At 44.8% G+C, this 17278-nt stretch overlaps 1 protein-coding gene and 1 long non-coding RNA gene across 3 annotated transcripts in view; one reads left to right on the top strand and one right to left on the bottom strand.

Annotated features, from left to right (window-relative positions):
* Positions 1-17278, bottom strand: part of LOC130706024 (uncharacterized) — a 64206-nt gene that overhangs the window by 43844 nt on the left and 3084 nt on the right. The gene's annotated exons all lie outside the window — the stretch shown is intronic.
* MARCHF10 (membrane associated ring-CH-type finger 10) overlaps positions 4740-17278 on the top strand; it is a 94190-nt gene continuing 81651 nt past the window's right edge. Inside the window, exons 1-2 of the mRNA XM_007175799.2 lie at positions 4740-4857; positions 13042-13148. Coding sequence (XP_007175861.2) covers positions 13059-13148 — 90 coding nt within the window. The 5' untranslated portion in view covers positions 4740-4857; positions 13042-13058. The remainder of the gene's footprint in view (positions 4858-13041; positions 13149-17278) is intronic.

The raw sequence follows: 17278 nt of genomic DNA, 5'->3' as shown, positions 1-17278 counted from the left end.
AGTTATCCAGACTGAAACAGCTCTGGAGGGAAGGAAGGTTATTCCTTAAGGCCTCCTCAGCCTGCTAGATATATCACTCAAGAACACTCAATTCCCTTTGATTTAATTCAATATTCACCAAACATTCAGATCTTTAATTTGATCTCCCGGGGATGCCTTTCCACCAGGAGGAAGTACCTTGTGCATATGACCAGGGCTGGTCAGCTGCCAGCTTTAGTCTCTGGGATAAAACATCAGCTTGGTCACATGGAGGACATTTAGTCTCTGCTGAGTGGAATTATTGGGAATCAGTTCCTATAAAGAGCAGCTCTGAATTAACTAAAATGGCATTTCTGATCTTAAAAAACCAAGGACCCAATCCTGGGTCTTCAGTGACTTCCATCAAAATGTATACATAGCCTAGAGGGTTCACCTTGAAACAGCCTACCAGGCTCTCTAGCCACCTTAATTACATCAATAAAGGACCACTTTTAATGAGTGACATTAAGAGATGATCACATTGCATACCCACAGTCTGGCCAAATTATCTCTATGGGATGAATGCAGAATGTCACAACAGCCCATGCCGTATTCAATAAGCCATTAGCCAGTTTTAAAAATTAATGAGATGAAACAGACTTATGGTTACCAAAGGGGATAGCAGGGCGGTGGGGGAGAGAGACATTAGGAGTTTGGGATTAACATATACACACTACTGAATATAAAATAGGTAAACAACAAGGACCTACTATATAGCACAGGGAACTATACTCAATATCTTGTAATAACCTATAATGGAAAAGAACCTGAAAAAGAATATATATATTATATATGAATATATTATATATATATATAAAATGGAATCACTTTTTTGTACCCTTGAAACTAATGCAACATTGTAAATTTACTAAACTTTGATAAAAATTTTTTTTTAAATTAATCAGATGAATTCCCTACCGAGAGGGGTTCTGGAGGAGAATCCATGAAGCTTTAGAGAACTACAGTACCCACAGTCCCCTTCTCAGGAAAGCCACTCCTAGAGATCCTATCTGTAAACAATCTGCCATGGCACATAGCTTGTGCATTGAATGAAGGCAACATCACCTCGTTGGCCTCAGCTGATGAGAACAGAAGGCTGTTAGTCACAGTGAGGCCCAGGTAAAAAAAACGACCATGTTGTTTATGAGGGAGCCCATCTCCTTCTGGGGCCACTTGACCTGAAGCTCTATGCCCATCAGGGGAGCTCCTGATTGGATAATGACAAAGCGACCTAGTTAGACTCTCTCTTAGGAAGAGGAAATACTCAGTGGACAAAGAGAGCATGGGTTGTTCCAGATCAAGTGAGTAGCTGGGCCAGGTCTCACGAGGCGCCTAACCCTTGGGAGGCTTAGAAAGCACAGCTACCCCTCTGCACAGCTTACTCTTTGTAATGAGTTCCACATTGCCCTCAAAACTGTGATTTCCAGGGCTTCCCTGGTGGCACAGTGGTTAAGAATCCTCCTGCCAATGCAGGGGACACGGGTTTGAGCCCTGGTCCAGGAAGACCCCACGTGCCATGGAGCAACTAAGACCGTGCACCACAACTACTGAGCCCACATGCCACAACTACTGAGCCCACGTCACATGCCACAACTACTGAAGCCTGCGTGCCTAGAGCCCATGCTCTGCAATGAGGAGCCACCGCAATGAGAAGCCCGCGCACCGCAACAAAGAGTAACCCCAGCTCACTGCAGCTAGAGAAAGCGCGCATGCAGCAACGAAGACCCAACGCAGCCAAAAATAAAAATAAATTTTAAAAAAATGTGATTTCCGAAACCTAATACAGAGTCTACTTCTGAAATTTTATACTTGAAGTTGCCCTTTGCAGAACTCTTAGATGAAACTGAAGAATTTCTTGATACTTATTTGCAAACACCAAATATCTCAGTCATTAGAATCTATTATCTACTTAAGTTGGGTTTTTTCCTTAATTTATTTATCATCTATTAGGGACACCGTGCAAAGAGCAATGAAGAGTAGGATCCTTTCCCCAACCAGGAATTATGTTTCTTCCTCACTTTAATATTTCACTTTCTTGGCATTTTGCTCTTTAAGGCTAGAACTAATCTTATTGGTAATTTACATGCCAAGCTCAAGTTTACTCACTAAACAGTGAACCAGGAGTTGCTCAGTAACTTTTTACAGGCTGACCTCTGGCACTCTCACCCTCTTTCAAGGGCACCATGGTGCTTTTCATAGAACTTAATTTTCAGAAACACTTGAAATGTAGAAGAGTTTAAAACTGAGACATGAAGTGACGTCTCCAAACCTTGTTATTTAAAAATCTTCAAAAATATATGATTGACACACATATGCATTAAATAAAATCTTAAAATATGCCTCAGAAAGTAAAGCTACTGATTACTGAGTGCTTCCTGTATACCAAGTATGATGGTAAGTGCTTCACTTGTCCAGTCTCATTGAATCCCCACAGCAATCTTTTGAGGTAGAAACTATTATTTTATATAGATGTTGAAGTGGAAGGAGAAAAATCTGGGTCCAATATGTATCAAGGTGTTTTTCTTACTAGTAGGTAACATCAGGGATTTGGGAATGGGAAGCCCTGCTTTTTTATATATATATAAATTTATTTATTTTCGGCTGCGTTGGGTCTTCATTGCTGCGTGCGGGCATTCTCTAGTTGCGGCGAGCGGGGGCTACTCTTTGTTGCGGTGCGTGGGCTTCTCATTGCGGTGGCTTTTCTTGTTGTGGAGCATGGGCTCTAGGTGCGCGGGCTTGAGTAGTTGTGGCATGTGGGCTCTAGAGCGCAGGCTCAGTAGTTGTGGTGCACGGGCTTAGTTGCTCCGTAGCATGTGGGATCTTCCCAGACCAGGGCTCGAACCCATGTCCCCTGCACTGGCAGGTGGATTCTTAACCACTGCACCACTAGGGAAGTCCAAAAGCCCTGCTTTTGAGCCCTGGTCTGCCACTTACCATGTGTCCTAGGGCAGGTCACTTCTCTTCGACTATCTCACCTGGGTTTCAACTTCCTTCTCTGTTAATCATTAATCATTATAATTATTTTTATTTGAGGGGGGTCTAGCTCCAACAGAACAAACTCTCTACCTACCATTTCACTATTATAGTTTCAATGCAGTGTGTCTTAAAGATTTTGCGTTTTTAAGCATTTCCTTTTGAAAAGCACAAACCATGGGGAGAGGTCTTAGGTTAGCACTTACCAGTTAATGCTTCAATTATCAGTTGATGCTTTAATAAGGATTACTCGATAGCTAGCTGAGAACAAGAACAGAATGTGGGTTGGGCTACTGGAGATGGAAAGGTACTAGGGATTACTGAAGGACTAATAAAGGTTGGACGACAAAGTGCCCAAAACAAAGACTTCACCTAAGTACATTTGATCTGGGCTCTGCCTGGCTCAGGATATGCCTTAGAAGTTGATATAAAGTCAGGGAGTAATATTCAGTGTGTAATACAGAGTCTCATCTGGCTGAAGTATGACTGAAGAAGTGCTGAATGAGGAAAACCAAGAATGTGAGCCCTGGGGAAGGGATTTCATTCCCCAGGGAGTAAGGAATTTTGAGAGCTTCATAACATGGGGCCAATGACATTGGATCTATGCTGATTATGGAACAGGGAAAATGGTGGGGATAGGGTGTGGAAGACAGGGGCCCAGGGTGTGGTTAGGAGGTCCTTCTAATAATCCAGTTAAAAGGTTGTGCAGCCCAAAACTAGGGTGGTGGTGATAAGAATAGAAAGAAGGGTGTGATGCTGCAGGAGACATGGACGTCAACTGGGTTTGGGGGTTGCTGAGAAGACACCCAAACCACAGACACCTGGGGATTCTGGGCACTGATGAAAGGTCCAAGAATTTCTATTCTCCTTTTTCCCTATTCTCTACCCAGTCAAAAATGCCCTAACTTGACACCAGTTGGCAAGTTATCAAGTGCCTAAATATGCACAATAAATGAAAGAGAGTCATCTTTGCCTGTGAAAACCACAGACAGAAATAAACCTGGCAGAGGGTGTGTCTAGCACAGGTTCCAGTGCCTTCTTTCTAAACCTGTGGGCACTAGTCTAAGCCTATAAGAACCTCCTACCTTGGGAAAGGCAGCCAAGATTACTGATAACCAAGATATAACTGGGTTCCTGTCTCGTTTCTGCCACTGATGGGGCGCCTCCCTTAATTATTTATTTCTTCCTTTTAATGTTGGATCAGATATTTCAGAGATCCCCTGCGCAGCTCAAACTGCAGGGCTGCACTCTTTCCCTCTATCAGTGTATTGCCTTTAATATTATTTTATTCAGTTAAAAATACTTTCCCCTCTCGTTTTCTAATCTCATTCTTTGTAAAGCACAGCACTGAGTCGGGGCAGGAGTGAAGGCCTCGATATCTGGGCTTTGGACTGGGCTTTGGACTTCAAGACAAAGCCAATCCGCCTCCTCCTGCTCGCCGCCATCACCGCTTTGCCTTCCCGACCGCATCCCGACTAGTTCCCAAGGCAACCGGCGCAGCGCCCAGGTCCGGGTTCGGGACCGCCTGGCCTCAGCCCAACCCCGCCCCCACGGCCGCGCTCACCGAACCCAGCTCCCGCGCGAGGAGGGAGGAGGCCGGGTTGCCAAGGAAACGGAAGGACGCCAGGCAGTCGCCCCCACCGCCTCCGCCCCTAGAAAGCCCGGCTGCCGCCACTAAAAGCTGCCTCCGGGGAGGAGGAGGAAGAGGGGCCGGTAGAGGGAAGGGAGAAGAGCGAGGAGGAGGAAGGGGACCACAGGGACGGCCCCCGCACGATTGATGGGCGGCTCCTCCGCCCTGGACCAGTCCGCCTGCCCCGCCCCTCGGCCCCTTTAGCCCCTCGCAGGGGGAAAAGACTGACCCGCAAGGTAACGGCCTGGCTCGGCCCGGCCCTCCCCAACCCTGCCCCCGACCGTGCGGCTCCTGATCCTCCGAGAAAGTCGGGGGAGGAGCGGGGGGCGGGGGGACCACCTCTCCTTGCGACTTCTCCGATTCTGGAGGGAAATCGGGCCTGAAGCCTGGGAGCCTGGTCGCTCCCTCCTTCCGGCTGACCAGAGCCCCCGTATTTTTCTGCCTCAAAGAGACAGGTTTGGGGAGCTCTGTGATCATTTATTTGCACCCTGGCAGCGGCCCCTCAGGTACATAACTTCCCCGCAGACTACCCTTTTCTGCAGGTCCAGGAGAGGTATAGGGATCACGGCCTTTCCGGCTCCTGAGTGCGAAATTACTGATATTGTTGAGAGCATCGAATTGCTTGTCCAGCCTGTGACATACCGGCCCAGCCCCAAAGTTTCCGAATTACACGTTGAGTCTCTCTTTTGGGCTTGATGGTCAGTGTATGCCCGCCCAGCTCTTTCACGGTTTCACAATAAAATGAAGAGTCACCGCCAAAGAGCTTTTCTCATAAGCCCTTTATAGCACAGCACCTCCCACCCCGCCTCCTGATTTCCTAAGCAAATTGGATGGAACCAATCTACCATCTACCCTCACCCCTCTCGATTCTCCGTCTTTTTCTTTGGTCACAGTATTCTCTCAGGAGTGCAGTGTTAGGAAGATTGAGCCCAAATCACTCATCTTTGTTGCTTATACTCAAAATATTTTTATAAGTTAAGATTTTAAAACTCTTAAGACTTTATTTTTTGTTCAGATTTTCAAAGTTCTAAGATTTTTGAAAGCTAAACAAATTCTGTAATCTTTGTCATTACAGATTAATTAATTGTGTAAAAGGATGAATAAGGTCTCCTGCAATGCTTCTTCCCAGCACCCAGTTATGGAAAGGGGGGTAATTTATAAACCTGATGGTCAAGTATAAATATAGCCATTTAGATTTTGGTTCAAAGGAACCCTCAGCCGAAAGAGGGGCTTACATTTACATTTTTCTTTATAACTGAACCAATAAAATATTCACTTTAACGACATTTCTAATATGAGAACACCGTAAGAAAACAGTGAAATCGCTTGACTGTTAATAAAAAGAACTCCCTTCCAATCAATTCTTTTGACAAATGTGGCCATAGAACAGAGAGACAGCGCATATGATTGTTTTTTAGAGAACTGAAAGAAATATGTTCTGCAATCAGATTTTGTTCTCCTTAGTCAGGGAAATTCAGCTTGAATTCATGGGAAATGTACACTAGAGAGGAAGACATATGTCACAAAGTTCTTAGAATATTCCTCCCTGAAATTTCACAGATATGTAGAATTTTGAGGCCAAGACGAATCATTCACTCTCACTTTCAGCAAAGCAGGACTTCCTTTCCCACATGCCTCCTCCTGCCTTCTCCTCTCCTGCTCCCTCTCCCTTATTTAATATGGCTTCTTATGTAGATTTCTAAAACACAAAATTGGCACATTATCACCAGAGGCTTAAAACAGAAGCGTGCATAACCATGAGTGGATAGTAAATTGAAAAGCAGTTCAAAGGTGAGAAACAGAAGAGAATACAGAATGCTATTTTAGAAACATGTGCCCTGCCCACATTTCATTATCACTCTCCTCCCCTCCACCTGTCTGTATTTGCTAAAAAAAATTTTTGGCTTCAAATGGCCATCTGGTTGAGGAAGCCCACGAAGCTGAGATCCACGAATTAAGCATGATCTCATGTGGATTTATTTCCATATAGTTATTTCCGTTTCTTGTTCCTCCTGGTCCGTTTTTAAACCTGAAGTATAGTATGAAGTTCAAGTGACACTTGAGAATGTTTGCCTAAACTGTGGTGACCTACCTACCATCTCCTTGATCTGTCTCTAATAATCTGTTTCCTTAGGGCCTGGAGTATTTGTTTAATCCCACAAAGCACTGATATATTTAAGAGATTAAATGTGGCACTGTGATGCTTCTAAATATTCATTTTATAGTAGAGTACAATAATAGAGAGTTTACGGGAGGGCAAAGAGACTTTTGCAGGCAATTTTAAAGTCCTTTATTTGGTCGGTGATTGTGAAGTCAGAGGTAACCTAGCAAGGAGTAATTCAAATAGCATTATTTCCTACCTATTTAGACAAAGTGATTTCATGCCTCTTGATTTAGAAGCCTCCTTAAAATTATACTACATTAAAGCCAGGATAGATTAGCTGGCTTTTCTATGTTAATTTTGTAACCAAAATGTATCATCCAAGTGGACTCTGGGATGTGCTCCTTTAGTGACCATTAACATATTTTCATTATGAATCCTTATGTTCTCTGCCTGATTAACATTCAGACAGGTTTTTCTTTCCAACAGTAGCAGCAGGGGTCCATCTTTCTGCCGGTTATAACACCATCGTTTTCTGAAAAGCGTGGGAACTTAACTTTATTCTATGCAGGTACAAATTCACATGAAAAGTTAAAAGGGGTCTTTTAAAGTGGAGTTCCATAAATGACTATTAAAATGCTCAGAGACAAAATTTAGATTTTGTGTGTCATCTGTGGAACTACCTATCAGATTGTAGTTTTAGATTCTGACTCACAAAGACCAACCTTCTATAATTGAGAGAAAATATTCCCCAAGGGACCAGAACAAGTTCTTAGATGATATTGTTTGGGACTCATGATAAACCTTTCAAGAGTTCATAGTGACCAGACCAGACATTGGGTCACCATGAGTCAGGTGCAACCTGATTCTGCCGATACCTGCACAAACGGAAAACAAAAACAAAAACAAACCGGAAAAGGGAAAGAAAGCTATAGAATGTAGACACTTGAGGTCAGGGATGTTGTCTGTCTTATCTTGCTGTTTCCCCAGAACCTAGGGCAGCACCTGTCACATGGTTGTCATTAAAAAGTATGTGGAGGAAAGAAGAACCAAGCTGGAGAGATCACACTTCCTGATTTCAAACTTACATTACAAACCTACAGTAATCAAAATAGTATGATATTGGAAGAAAAACAGACACACAGATGACTGCAACAGAATAGAGAATCCGAAATAAACCTATGCATATATGATCAATTAATTTATGACAAAGGAATCAAGAATATACAATGGGGAAAAGACAGCCTCTTCAATAAATGGTGTTGGGAAAACTGGACAGCCACATGCAAAAGAATGAAACTGGACCACTATCTTACACTGTACACAAAAATCAACTCAAAATGGATTAAAGACTTAAATATAAGAGATAAGGGCTTCCCTGGTGGCGCAGTGGTTGAGAATCTGCCTGCCAATGCAGGGGACACGGGTTCAAGCCCTGGTCTGGGAAGATCCCACATGCCGCGGAGCAACTAGGCCCGTGAGCCACAACTACTGAGCCTGCGCATCTGGAGCCTGTGTTCCGCAACGAGAGAGGCCACGATACTGAGAGGCCCGCGCACCGTGATGAAGAGTGGCCCCCGCTTGCCGCAACTAGAGGAAGCCCTCGCACAGAAACAAAGACCCAACACAGCCAAAAAAAAATAAATAAATAAATAAATAATAATTTAAAAAATATATATATATAAGAGATAAAACCATAAAACTCCTGGAAGAACACATAGGCAGTAAGTTCTTTGATACTGGTCCTGGCAATTATTTTTTACTTTGTTTTTTTTTTTATTTTTTTTTTTAATTTTATAGCTACTTTATTTATTTATTTATTTATTTTTGGCTGTGTTGGGTCTTCGGTTCGTGCGAGGGCTTTCTCTGGTTACGGCAAGTGGGGGCCACTCTTCATCGCGGTGCGGGGACCGCTCTTCATCGCGGTGCGCGGGCCTTTCACTATCGCGGCCTCTCCCGTTGTGGGGCACAGGCTCCAGACGCGCAGGCTCAGCAGCTGTGGCTCACGGGCCCAGCTGCTCCGTGGCATGTGGGATCTTCCCAGACCAGGGCTCGAACCCGTGTCCCCTGCATTAGCAGGCAGATTCTCAACCACTGCGCCACCAGGGAAGCCCGGCAATGATTTTTTAAACGTGACATCAAAAGCAAAGGCAACAAAAGCAAAAATCAACAAGTAGAACTACATCAAACTAAAAAGCTTCTGAACAGCAAAGGAAACCACCAACAAAATGAAAAAGCAACCCACAGAATGGGAGAAAATATTTGCAAATCATATATCTAATAAGGGGTTAATATACAAAATATATAAAGAACTCAATAGTAAACAAACAACTCAATTTAAAAAATGGGCAGAAGATCTGGACAGACTTTTTCCCAAAGAAGATATACAGGTGGCCAACAGGTACATGAAAAGGTGTTCAACATCACTAATTATCAGGGAAATGCAAATCAAAACCACGATGAGACTTCACCTCACACTTATTCGAATGGCTTTTATCAAAAGGATAAGAAATAACAAGTGATGGCGGGGTTGTGGAGAAAAGGAAACCCTTGTGCACTGTTGGTGGGAATGTAAATTGGTGCAGCCATTACGGAAAACAGTATGGATTTTCCTCCAAAAAATTAAAAATAGAACTACATGTGATACAGCAGTTTCACTCCTGGGTATTTACCCAAAGGAAATGAAAACATTCACTAACTCAAAAAGATATATGCACCCCTATATTCACTGCAGCATTATTTACAATAGCCAAGACATGGAAGCAACTGAAGTGTCTATCAATGGATGAATGTATAAAGAAAATGTGGTGTATATATATAATGGAATATTATTCATCTATAAAAAAAAAGGAAGGAAATCTTGGCATTTGTGACAACATGATAGACCTTGAGGGCTATGCGAAATAAGTCAGAGAAAGACAAAATACCATGTGATCTCACTCACATGTGGAATCTAACAAAACACCGAACTCATAGATACAGAGAACAGATTGGTGGCTGCCAGAGGCATGGAGTAGGAAGTGGGTGAAATGGCTGAAGAAAGCTAAAAATGACAAACTTCTAGTTATAAAATAAATAAGTACCGAGGATGTAATGTACAGCATGGTAACTATAGTTAATAATACTGTATATGTCAAAGTTGTTGGGCTTCCCTGGTGGCGCAGTGGTTGAGAATCTGCCTGCCAGTGCAGGGGACACGGGTTCGAGCCCTGGTCTGGGAAGATCCCACATGCCGTGGAGCGACTGGGCCCGTGAACCACAACTACTGAGCCTGCGCGTCTGGAGCCTGTGCTCCGCAACAAGAGAGGCTGCGATAGTGAGAGGCCCGCGCACCGCGATGAACAGTGGACCCCGCTCGCCGCAACTGGAGAAAGCCCTCGCACAGAAACGAAGACCCAACACAGCTAAAAATAAATAAATATATAAATAAATGTATACAAAGTTGTTAAGAGAATAGATCTTAAAAGTTCTCATCACAAGAAGAAAAAAACTTGTAATTATGTGGGCTGACGGATGTTAACTAGACCTATTGTGGTGATCCTTTTGCAATACATGCAAATATCGTTGTACGCTTGAAACTAATATATTGTTACATGTCAGTTATATCTCAGTAAAAAAAATACGTAGAAATAAATGAAAGAGCTTCACTGGACAAGAAGCAGGAATAGCGTGGGCCCTTTGATGACCTTATAGATGAGGTCTAGTAGATTCACTATGAACAGTGCCATTTACTAACTCAATGTTTTGGTCATAAATTTAGACCACACCAGCCAGAGACAAACTTCTTGAAAGCATCGTTTCCAATCCTTACCTCTCATTTACGCAACTCAATGCAATCTGTCTTCAGCCCTGTCACGCCACTAAATGCTCTCACCAAGGTTATTAATATTCTCCTCCTTGACGCTTGCACTTGGCAGCATCTGTGAAACTGCACCCACCTGATTCTCAGTTTTCCTGCCTCTCCGGCTTCTTTCCAGAGCTCCTCTTCCGCTACCTACCTGTTCTTAAAATCCAGTGGTCCTCAGAATTTTGTCCTGGGTGGTCCTCCTTTTTTCAATACCCATCCTGCCTTTGACTTCAGTTGTCATCAAAATGCCAGCGATGCCCAATTCCTTTCTTCTCTAATCAGCTCCAGAGCCCTACGTCTAACTGCTTACTTAACATCTCCATTTGCTGTCCCGCAGCCTCTTCAAAGTTCACATTATCTTCTCACAAACTTGCTCTTCCCTGCGAGTTTTCTGAAGGGAGTGTTGGCATCGATCAGCCAGCTGCCCAAGCCGGTAACCATTTCCCCTCCCATTCGTATTATCAACAACTCCTGATGATTCCCTCTCCTGAGTATCCCTTGATTCCATCATGATTAGAGCGTGGGCACTGGCGTGAGACTCTCTGGGTTCAAACCCCAACACTTGCACCTACCAGTTCTATAACCTTAGGCAAGTTACTTAATCCCTTTGTGCCTCAGGTTCCTCATCTGCAAAACAGAGATATAATTCTTTTTTTTATTTTATTTTTTAAAATTTTTGGCTGCGTTGGGTCTTCCTTGCTGCACGCGCGCTTTCTCTAGTTGTGGCGAGCGGGGTTACTCTTCGTTGCTGTGCGCGGGCTTCTCATTGCGGTGGCTTCTCTTGTTGCAGAGCACGGGCTCTAGGCGCACGGGCTTCAGTAGTTGTGGCACACGGGCTTAGCTGTTCCGCGGCACGTGGGATCTTCCTGGACCAGGGCTCGAACCCGTGTCCCCTGCTTTGGCTGGCGGATTCTTAACCACTGTGCCACCAGGGAAGTCCCTAGAGATATAATTCTTGCCTCAGTGTGGCTGTGAAGATTGCATGAGCTAATACGTGTAAATGTTTAGACCAGTACTAGCACTTCCAGAGGCTCAATACCTCCTCCTCCCTCCCTCCAGTGTTGAGACCCAGGTCTGGGCACCACCTTATCTGGATTAGTCTAACATATCCCCAGTGGCCCATCCACTTCCATTCTTCCTCCACCGCCCCCACACTCCATCCAGTCTCTATACTACAGCTGGAGGGACCTTTTTTTTTTTTTTTTGGCCGTGCCCTGCAGCTTGTGGGATCTTAGTTCCCCGACCAGGGATTGAACCCGGGCCCTTGGCAGTGAGAGCAGGGAGTCCTAATCACTGGACTGCCAGGGAATTCCCTGGAGGGACCTTTAAACATGTAGATCTAATCATGTCCTCCCCCAATTGGAACCTTCCAGTGGCTTTACATGACTCTTTGAATCACGACCTCCAAGGCCCCTCGTGAGCCAGCCCCTGCCTATCCTACAGCCCTTCCGTTACTGTTCTCTCCTCTCTCTGCTCCAGCTGCACCAGCCCCTGAAGCCCTGAAGCCTCTGTACCTGCTGTCCTTTCTGTCCCAGATCCTCTCTGTTCTACTTCTGGCCCAGCTCACTCCTTAGCAAACCCAGTGTCATTTCCTAAGGAAAACCTTGCCTCCCCCTCCCCCAATGACACTTTGTCAGAGAACCCTGTATTTCTGCTCCATCGCACTTATCACCATCAGGGTCCACTTGTCAATGTTCAAAGACTTGGGATTTGAACCCAGAGAGTCTCACGCCAGTGCCCATGCTCTAATCATGATGGATTCCAGGGATACTCAGGGGAGAAAATCATCAGGACTTGGTTTTTATATGGATGGGGCAGGAGAAGGAAGTGTGAAGAAAACTGCCCAGGTTACTGGCCGGGCAGCCGGCTGGTCGATGCCAACATTTCCTTCAGAAAACAGGAAAGGAGGAGCAAGTTTGTGAGAAAGTCATGTGGAGTCTGAAGGGGCTGGGGAACAGCAATATTCATTGCCGGTCTTCCAAGCTAGATGGTAACAGCACGAAGGCCGGGGCCATGTCATCTTGCCGACTGCCGTACCCCAGTGCCCAGCGGAGTGTCTGAGTTGGAATAGGGGTGTGATCATTTGTTGAGTCAATGAATTTAAGTTACCAGGGGCTCAGAGCTTTGGTCATTGCTAAGTTAGCTAGGTTCTTGGGTTTTCTTTTTTGTCATGCATTAGAACTGCTTCTGAATCAGGTGTCTGCCAATCTAACTCCCTATGAGTAACCAGAACAGGTTCACTGAAGCCAGCCCATGAAAGTGGCTGCATTATTTATGTCTGGAACAAGAGGGCTGTAAAGGCATCGACACCCATACAAAGAGTCCTTTCAGTCTGAAAGGAGCATCTGTGCCTTTCCAACAATAGCTATTAGATTAATAAGAGAATAAAAGCAATTATACTAAGAGAAATCCAAATATGGCAAAGCAACAAAGGATGATGTCACAGCACATTTATTTATCTTTTATATGCAGGTCACGGATTAAGAATCATGTTGCATGAAGCAAAGGACAGGCAGAGGTTCGTCAGCGATGTTCAATATCTGCGGGACATGCAGCATAAGGCGGACTCAGAATATCAGGTAATGGCAGAAAATGAGAATTACCTTCTACTTTCACTTACGGTATTAGGAGAGAATTCAGGCTACAGTATCAGTATATGATAAGCAGTAATAGGTTTCTAAAATCCAAAACCCACACTTACTAGCTGTGTGACCTTGAAAAGCTACTTTACCTCTCTGAGTCTCAGTTTCCTCATCTGTACAATGGGGATAATAGTCTCCACCTTATAATATCGTCATGGAAATAACATTTTTCAAGTATTTAGCACAGAGCTTGGCACACAAACCTTATCAACCAATGACATCAGGGCTTAAATTGGATAAACCAGCAACCAAGAAAAAAGACATTAAGGAGTTAACCGGGTCGCCCTACCATTTATAAAATAACACGCCCTTCCTGTTGTCCTCCAGCCAGAAGAAAGGTGGTTAGCACATTCTACAATAAGCTAACTCTTCGTCACCCTAGCTACAGTGTTTACAGGCAAAAACAAAACAGACAGGGAGCCTGAAGAGTCATGATGTAATTACCCAGAGCTGGCATAAGACAAACTTGCCAGGCTGGGTTGTGGGATTCTGGGAGCAGTTAGAAAGTGTCACTCAGCCCGCTGGCCGGAGGTCAGCCCTCGCCAATCAAGCAGACAGGTCCTCAGCCTCCACTGAGGATCCCAAAGCGCTCCTTCCCTAAGGAAAATACAGGCCTGCCGTCATCAGGTTTTCCTCCTTCTTAGCAATCTCAAATATAACTGAACCTCCCGGGGCACCAAGGAAACCAGAGCAATCTCAGTAACCTGATTTCACCTGTGTAGCACAGCTTCGCTCTGGGCCTGGAAATGGAGCCAGCAACTTCCTCCTACACTTGCCAGCCCACCTCCAAGGCTGTAAAGTTGAGGGAGTCTCTACAAAATAAATAAGAACGTAAACATCCAAACTGGTCACACTGGGGGACCCTCTCCTCTCCACAAAGATGCCTCTGCCAAAGCGAAATTCAGCAGACACCTTTTTAGTCTTTGTTTTCTGAAGCTTTACCTGCATTTGGAAATACCTGTTTGAAACTGTCTCTAGAACAGGCACGTAAGAAAATCAATCTTATTATTTGATGGTCTCTGCTAAAGAAAACCGCACAACTGCGTGGCTTGGAGCCCCTGCAGCTTTATTTTCTAACTTCATTTGGGCTTTCAACACTGTCCTTGTTAATAAGGACACTTTCAACACCGTCCTTATAAATAAAAGTATTTATTAAGTGCCTACTATGTCCTGAACAAAGTCCCTGCTCTCCCGGAGTTCTTATTCTAGGATTGAGAAACAAACTACACACACAAGTAAAGTAATATGTAAGACAATATAATGTATATGATAAATATAATGAGGCACATAAAAACAGAGGCAGTAGGGGTGGGGTGATGCTGCTTTCCACAGGCAGGGAAGCCTCTTTGAGGAAGTAACGTTTGGTCGTGGAGGTAAATGATGGGAAAGAGCCAGCCAGAGCATCCTGAGCAGAAAGGACGCAAGAGCAGAGGCCCCGAGGGGGGAACTAACGTGGAGCACTGGAGGAAACAAACGAAGGCCAGAGTGGCTGGAACGCTAAGGCAGAGTGTGGACGAGGTAGCTAGGACCAGATCGTGTCGAGTCTCTCAGGACAAAGCTTGGTATTTGGAGTTTATTCTTATCCCGGTGAGAATTACTGAATGATTTTAAGCAGGGCAGTGGTATGATCTGCTTTACCTTTTTTAAAGATCACTCTGGCTGCTGTGTGGGAAAACAACTGAAAGGGGCAAGAGAAGCAGCAGAAAAACTTGTAAGGAACCTGATAGAAATTTAGGAGAGACCAGCGCTGTGGGAGCAGGGGCGGCGAGAAGTAGCCCGAACCAGGAAATAGAAGCAGCGCAGACATCTTGCTGATAGACGGGGAGGCGGAGTGAGGGAAAGAGAGGAAGAGAGCATGACTCACTTCAACATGTTTTCTTGTCCATTAGCTCCCTGCGTTATCACAGTTTAAACTTTACTTTTTTCAAACCTCCCATCCCCATACTTTCAACAAGGACCGTCTCTTCCTGTTTTACATACACGTGAAGCCAAACAAAGAACCTGAGGCTGTCAGGTGGGAAGCCACTCGGCTCTTCCCCTTCTATCCCAGGCTGCACGCCCGTCCAGCCCTCAAGTCTCGATGGGTGAAGGACACGCTCCCTGCTGGTGCCGGACCTGAGATCTTGGTCCATGCCCCTCTGTCTCCAGCCCCTCTCCATCCATGGACCTCTCATCTGCATCCTTGTAATTTCTCTTCTTCTTACTGGCTCAGCCCACAAACATGCTCAACTCTCTCTCATACTGAGAACAAAAGAACAAAGCTGTCTGTGGACAATGTGTCCTTTTCTAGCCACAGCCCTGGCACTTTCCAGTCTCCAGATGTCCCCAGTCAGCTACACTTCTGTCTCCACTCTGCCCCACCATCCCATTTCATGCCCTCACCTGCTGCAGCCTGGCGGTCTCCTCACCTCCCCTGAAACGGTGCTCGCTAAGGTCAGTAGCGAAATTCAGCAGACACCTTTTTAGTCTTTGTTTTCTGAAGCTTTACCTGCATTTGGCGCTATTACTCTTTCCCTCTCGCAACATTACTTCTCTGGCTTTCTGACATCGCACTCTCCTGGTTTTCCTCCTGTTTCACTCACATTCCTCTCCCTACCCCTCACAGGTTAATTCTCCCAAGTTTCCATCAGCCCAATTTTCTCCTAATTCACAATGTCTGTGGCCCATCTCATCCCCTCCTATGTTTGTAACCACCACTCATACACTGATGACTTGTAATCCTGTGTCTTCTCAAAGTGTCAGAATCCCATGCACACCTGCTTGCCGGATAGTTCCATCTGGGTGTCACACAGGCATATTGAATTCAGCGTGTCCACAGTTGGACTCCATATGTCCATCCCCTGCCATCCTCTTCTGTAGCCCCTCTCTGAAGACAGTGACCCAAGCCTTCCCTGACTCCGTCACCACCCATATCCCCCAGCTACAAAGTCCTACCAAGTTTACCTAAAAGCTCATGAGCTTGTGCCTCCCTTCTCATCCTATGGCCATTGCCCTGGTTCCAACGTCCATAGTTTAGCTCCAAGACTATTACAATGTCCTCATAACTGGTCTCCCGGCCTCCAGCCTTGCCACCTTTCAGACTGAAATTTATGTAAAATGCAAACTATGTAATTCGATTATTTCCTCTCACATAGAGGTTTGTTCCAGACCCAAGAACCACAGCAAGACCAGTCCAATCCTTGACCACTTCTCTAACTTCCTCTTCCCTCTTCCTTACTCTCTGGACAAGGGTGGTGAAGACCATAGTTGTTTGTTTGGTTTTTTTAATATTTATTTATTTGGTTGCACCTGGCCTTAGTTGCGGCAGCCAGGCTCCTTGAGTTGCAGCTCACAGGCTCCTTTAGTTGTGGCTCACCAGCTCCTTAGTTGTGGCATGCGAACTCTTAGTTGTGGCATGTGGGATCTAGTTCCCTGACCAGGGATCAAACCCAGGCCCCCCTGCATTGGGAGCATGGAGTCCTAACCACTGCACCACCAGGGAAGTCCTAAGACCATAGTTTTAACTTAGAACTAAAAGGAACCTCTGTATTCCCATAGCACCCTCTTTAAAAAACAAAAAACAAAACAAAAAAAAAACACCTTATTGAGGTATAAGTTACATAGCATAGAATTCACCTGTTTTAAGTTTAAATTGACCGAATTTGCCATCATTGCCATCATCTGATTTTAGAACATTTCCATCAGTCCAATACCAAAGCACCCTTTTCATACCTCTCTTTCATTGCTGATGAAATTGTATTGAAATTGTCTTTTGTGTGTCTTCCTATCAAACTGGACCGCAGCTTCCTAAGGGCAGGGACAGAGTCTCACTCTCCTCTTTCAAACCGAATGCCTTGTCATTGATGAAAGCCAGCGTTACCGAACTTGACCACCAACTCTGTTTATCAGACATAGATCCAGCTGACTTGTAACTAATCCTCAAAGTCAAATCCACCTTCATTGAGCATTTTCAAAACCACTCACCACAAGGTCTGCAAAAATAAATATGGTTGTCTTTAATATGTTCTGAGGATTGTCGAATTAAGTATATAGAAACCCACAGAAACTATTACTTTGACGGGAACAGC

The sequence above is a fragment of the Balaenoptera acutorostrata genome, chromosome 20 (genome assembly GCF_949987535.1).
Source record: "Balaenoptera acutorostrata chromosome 20, mBalAcu1.1, whole genome shotgun sequence".
In the NCBI taxonomy this organism is placed as follows: Eukaryota; Metazoa; Chordata; class Mammalia; order Artiodactyla; family Balaenopteridae; genus Balaenoptera; species Balaenoptera acutorostrata.
Note: the sequence above shows the minus strand (reverse complement) of the source record. Positions and strands in the feature narration are given on the sequence as shown.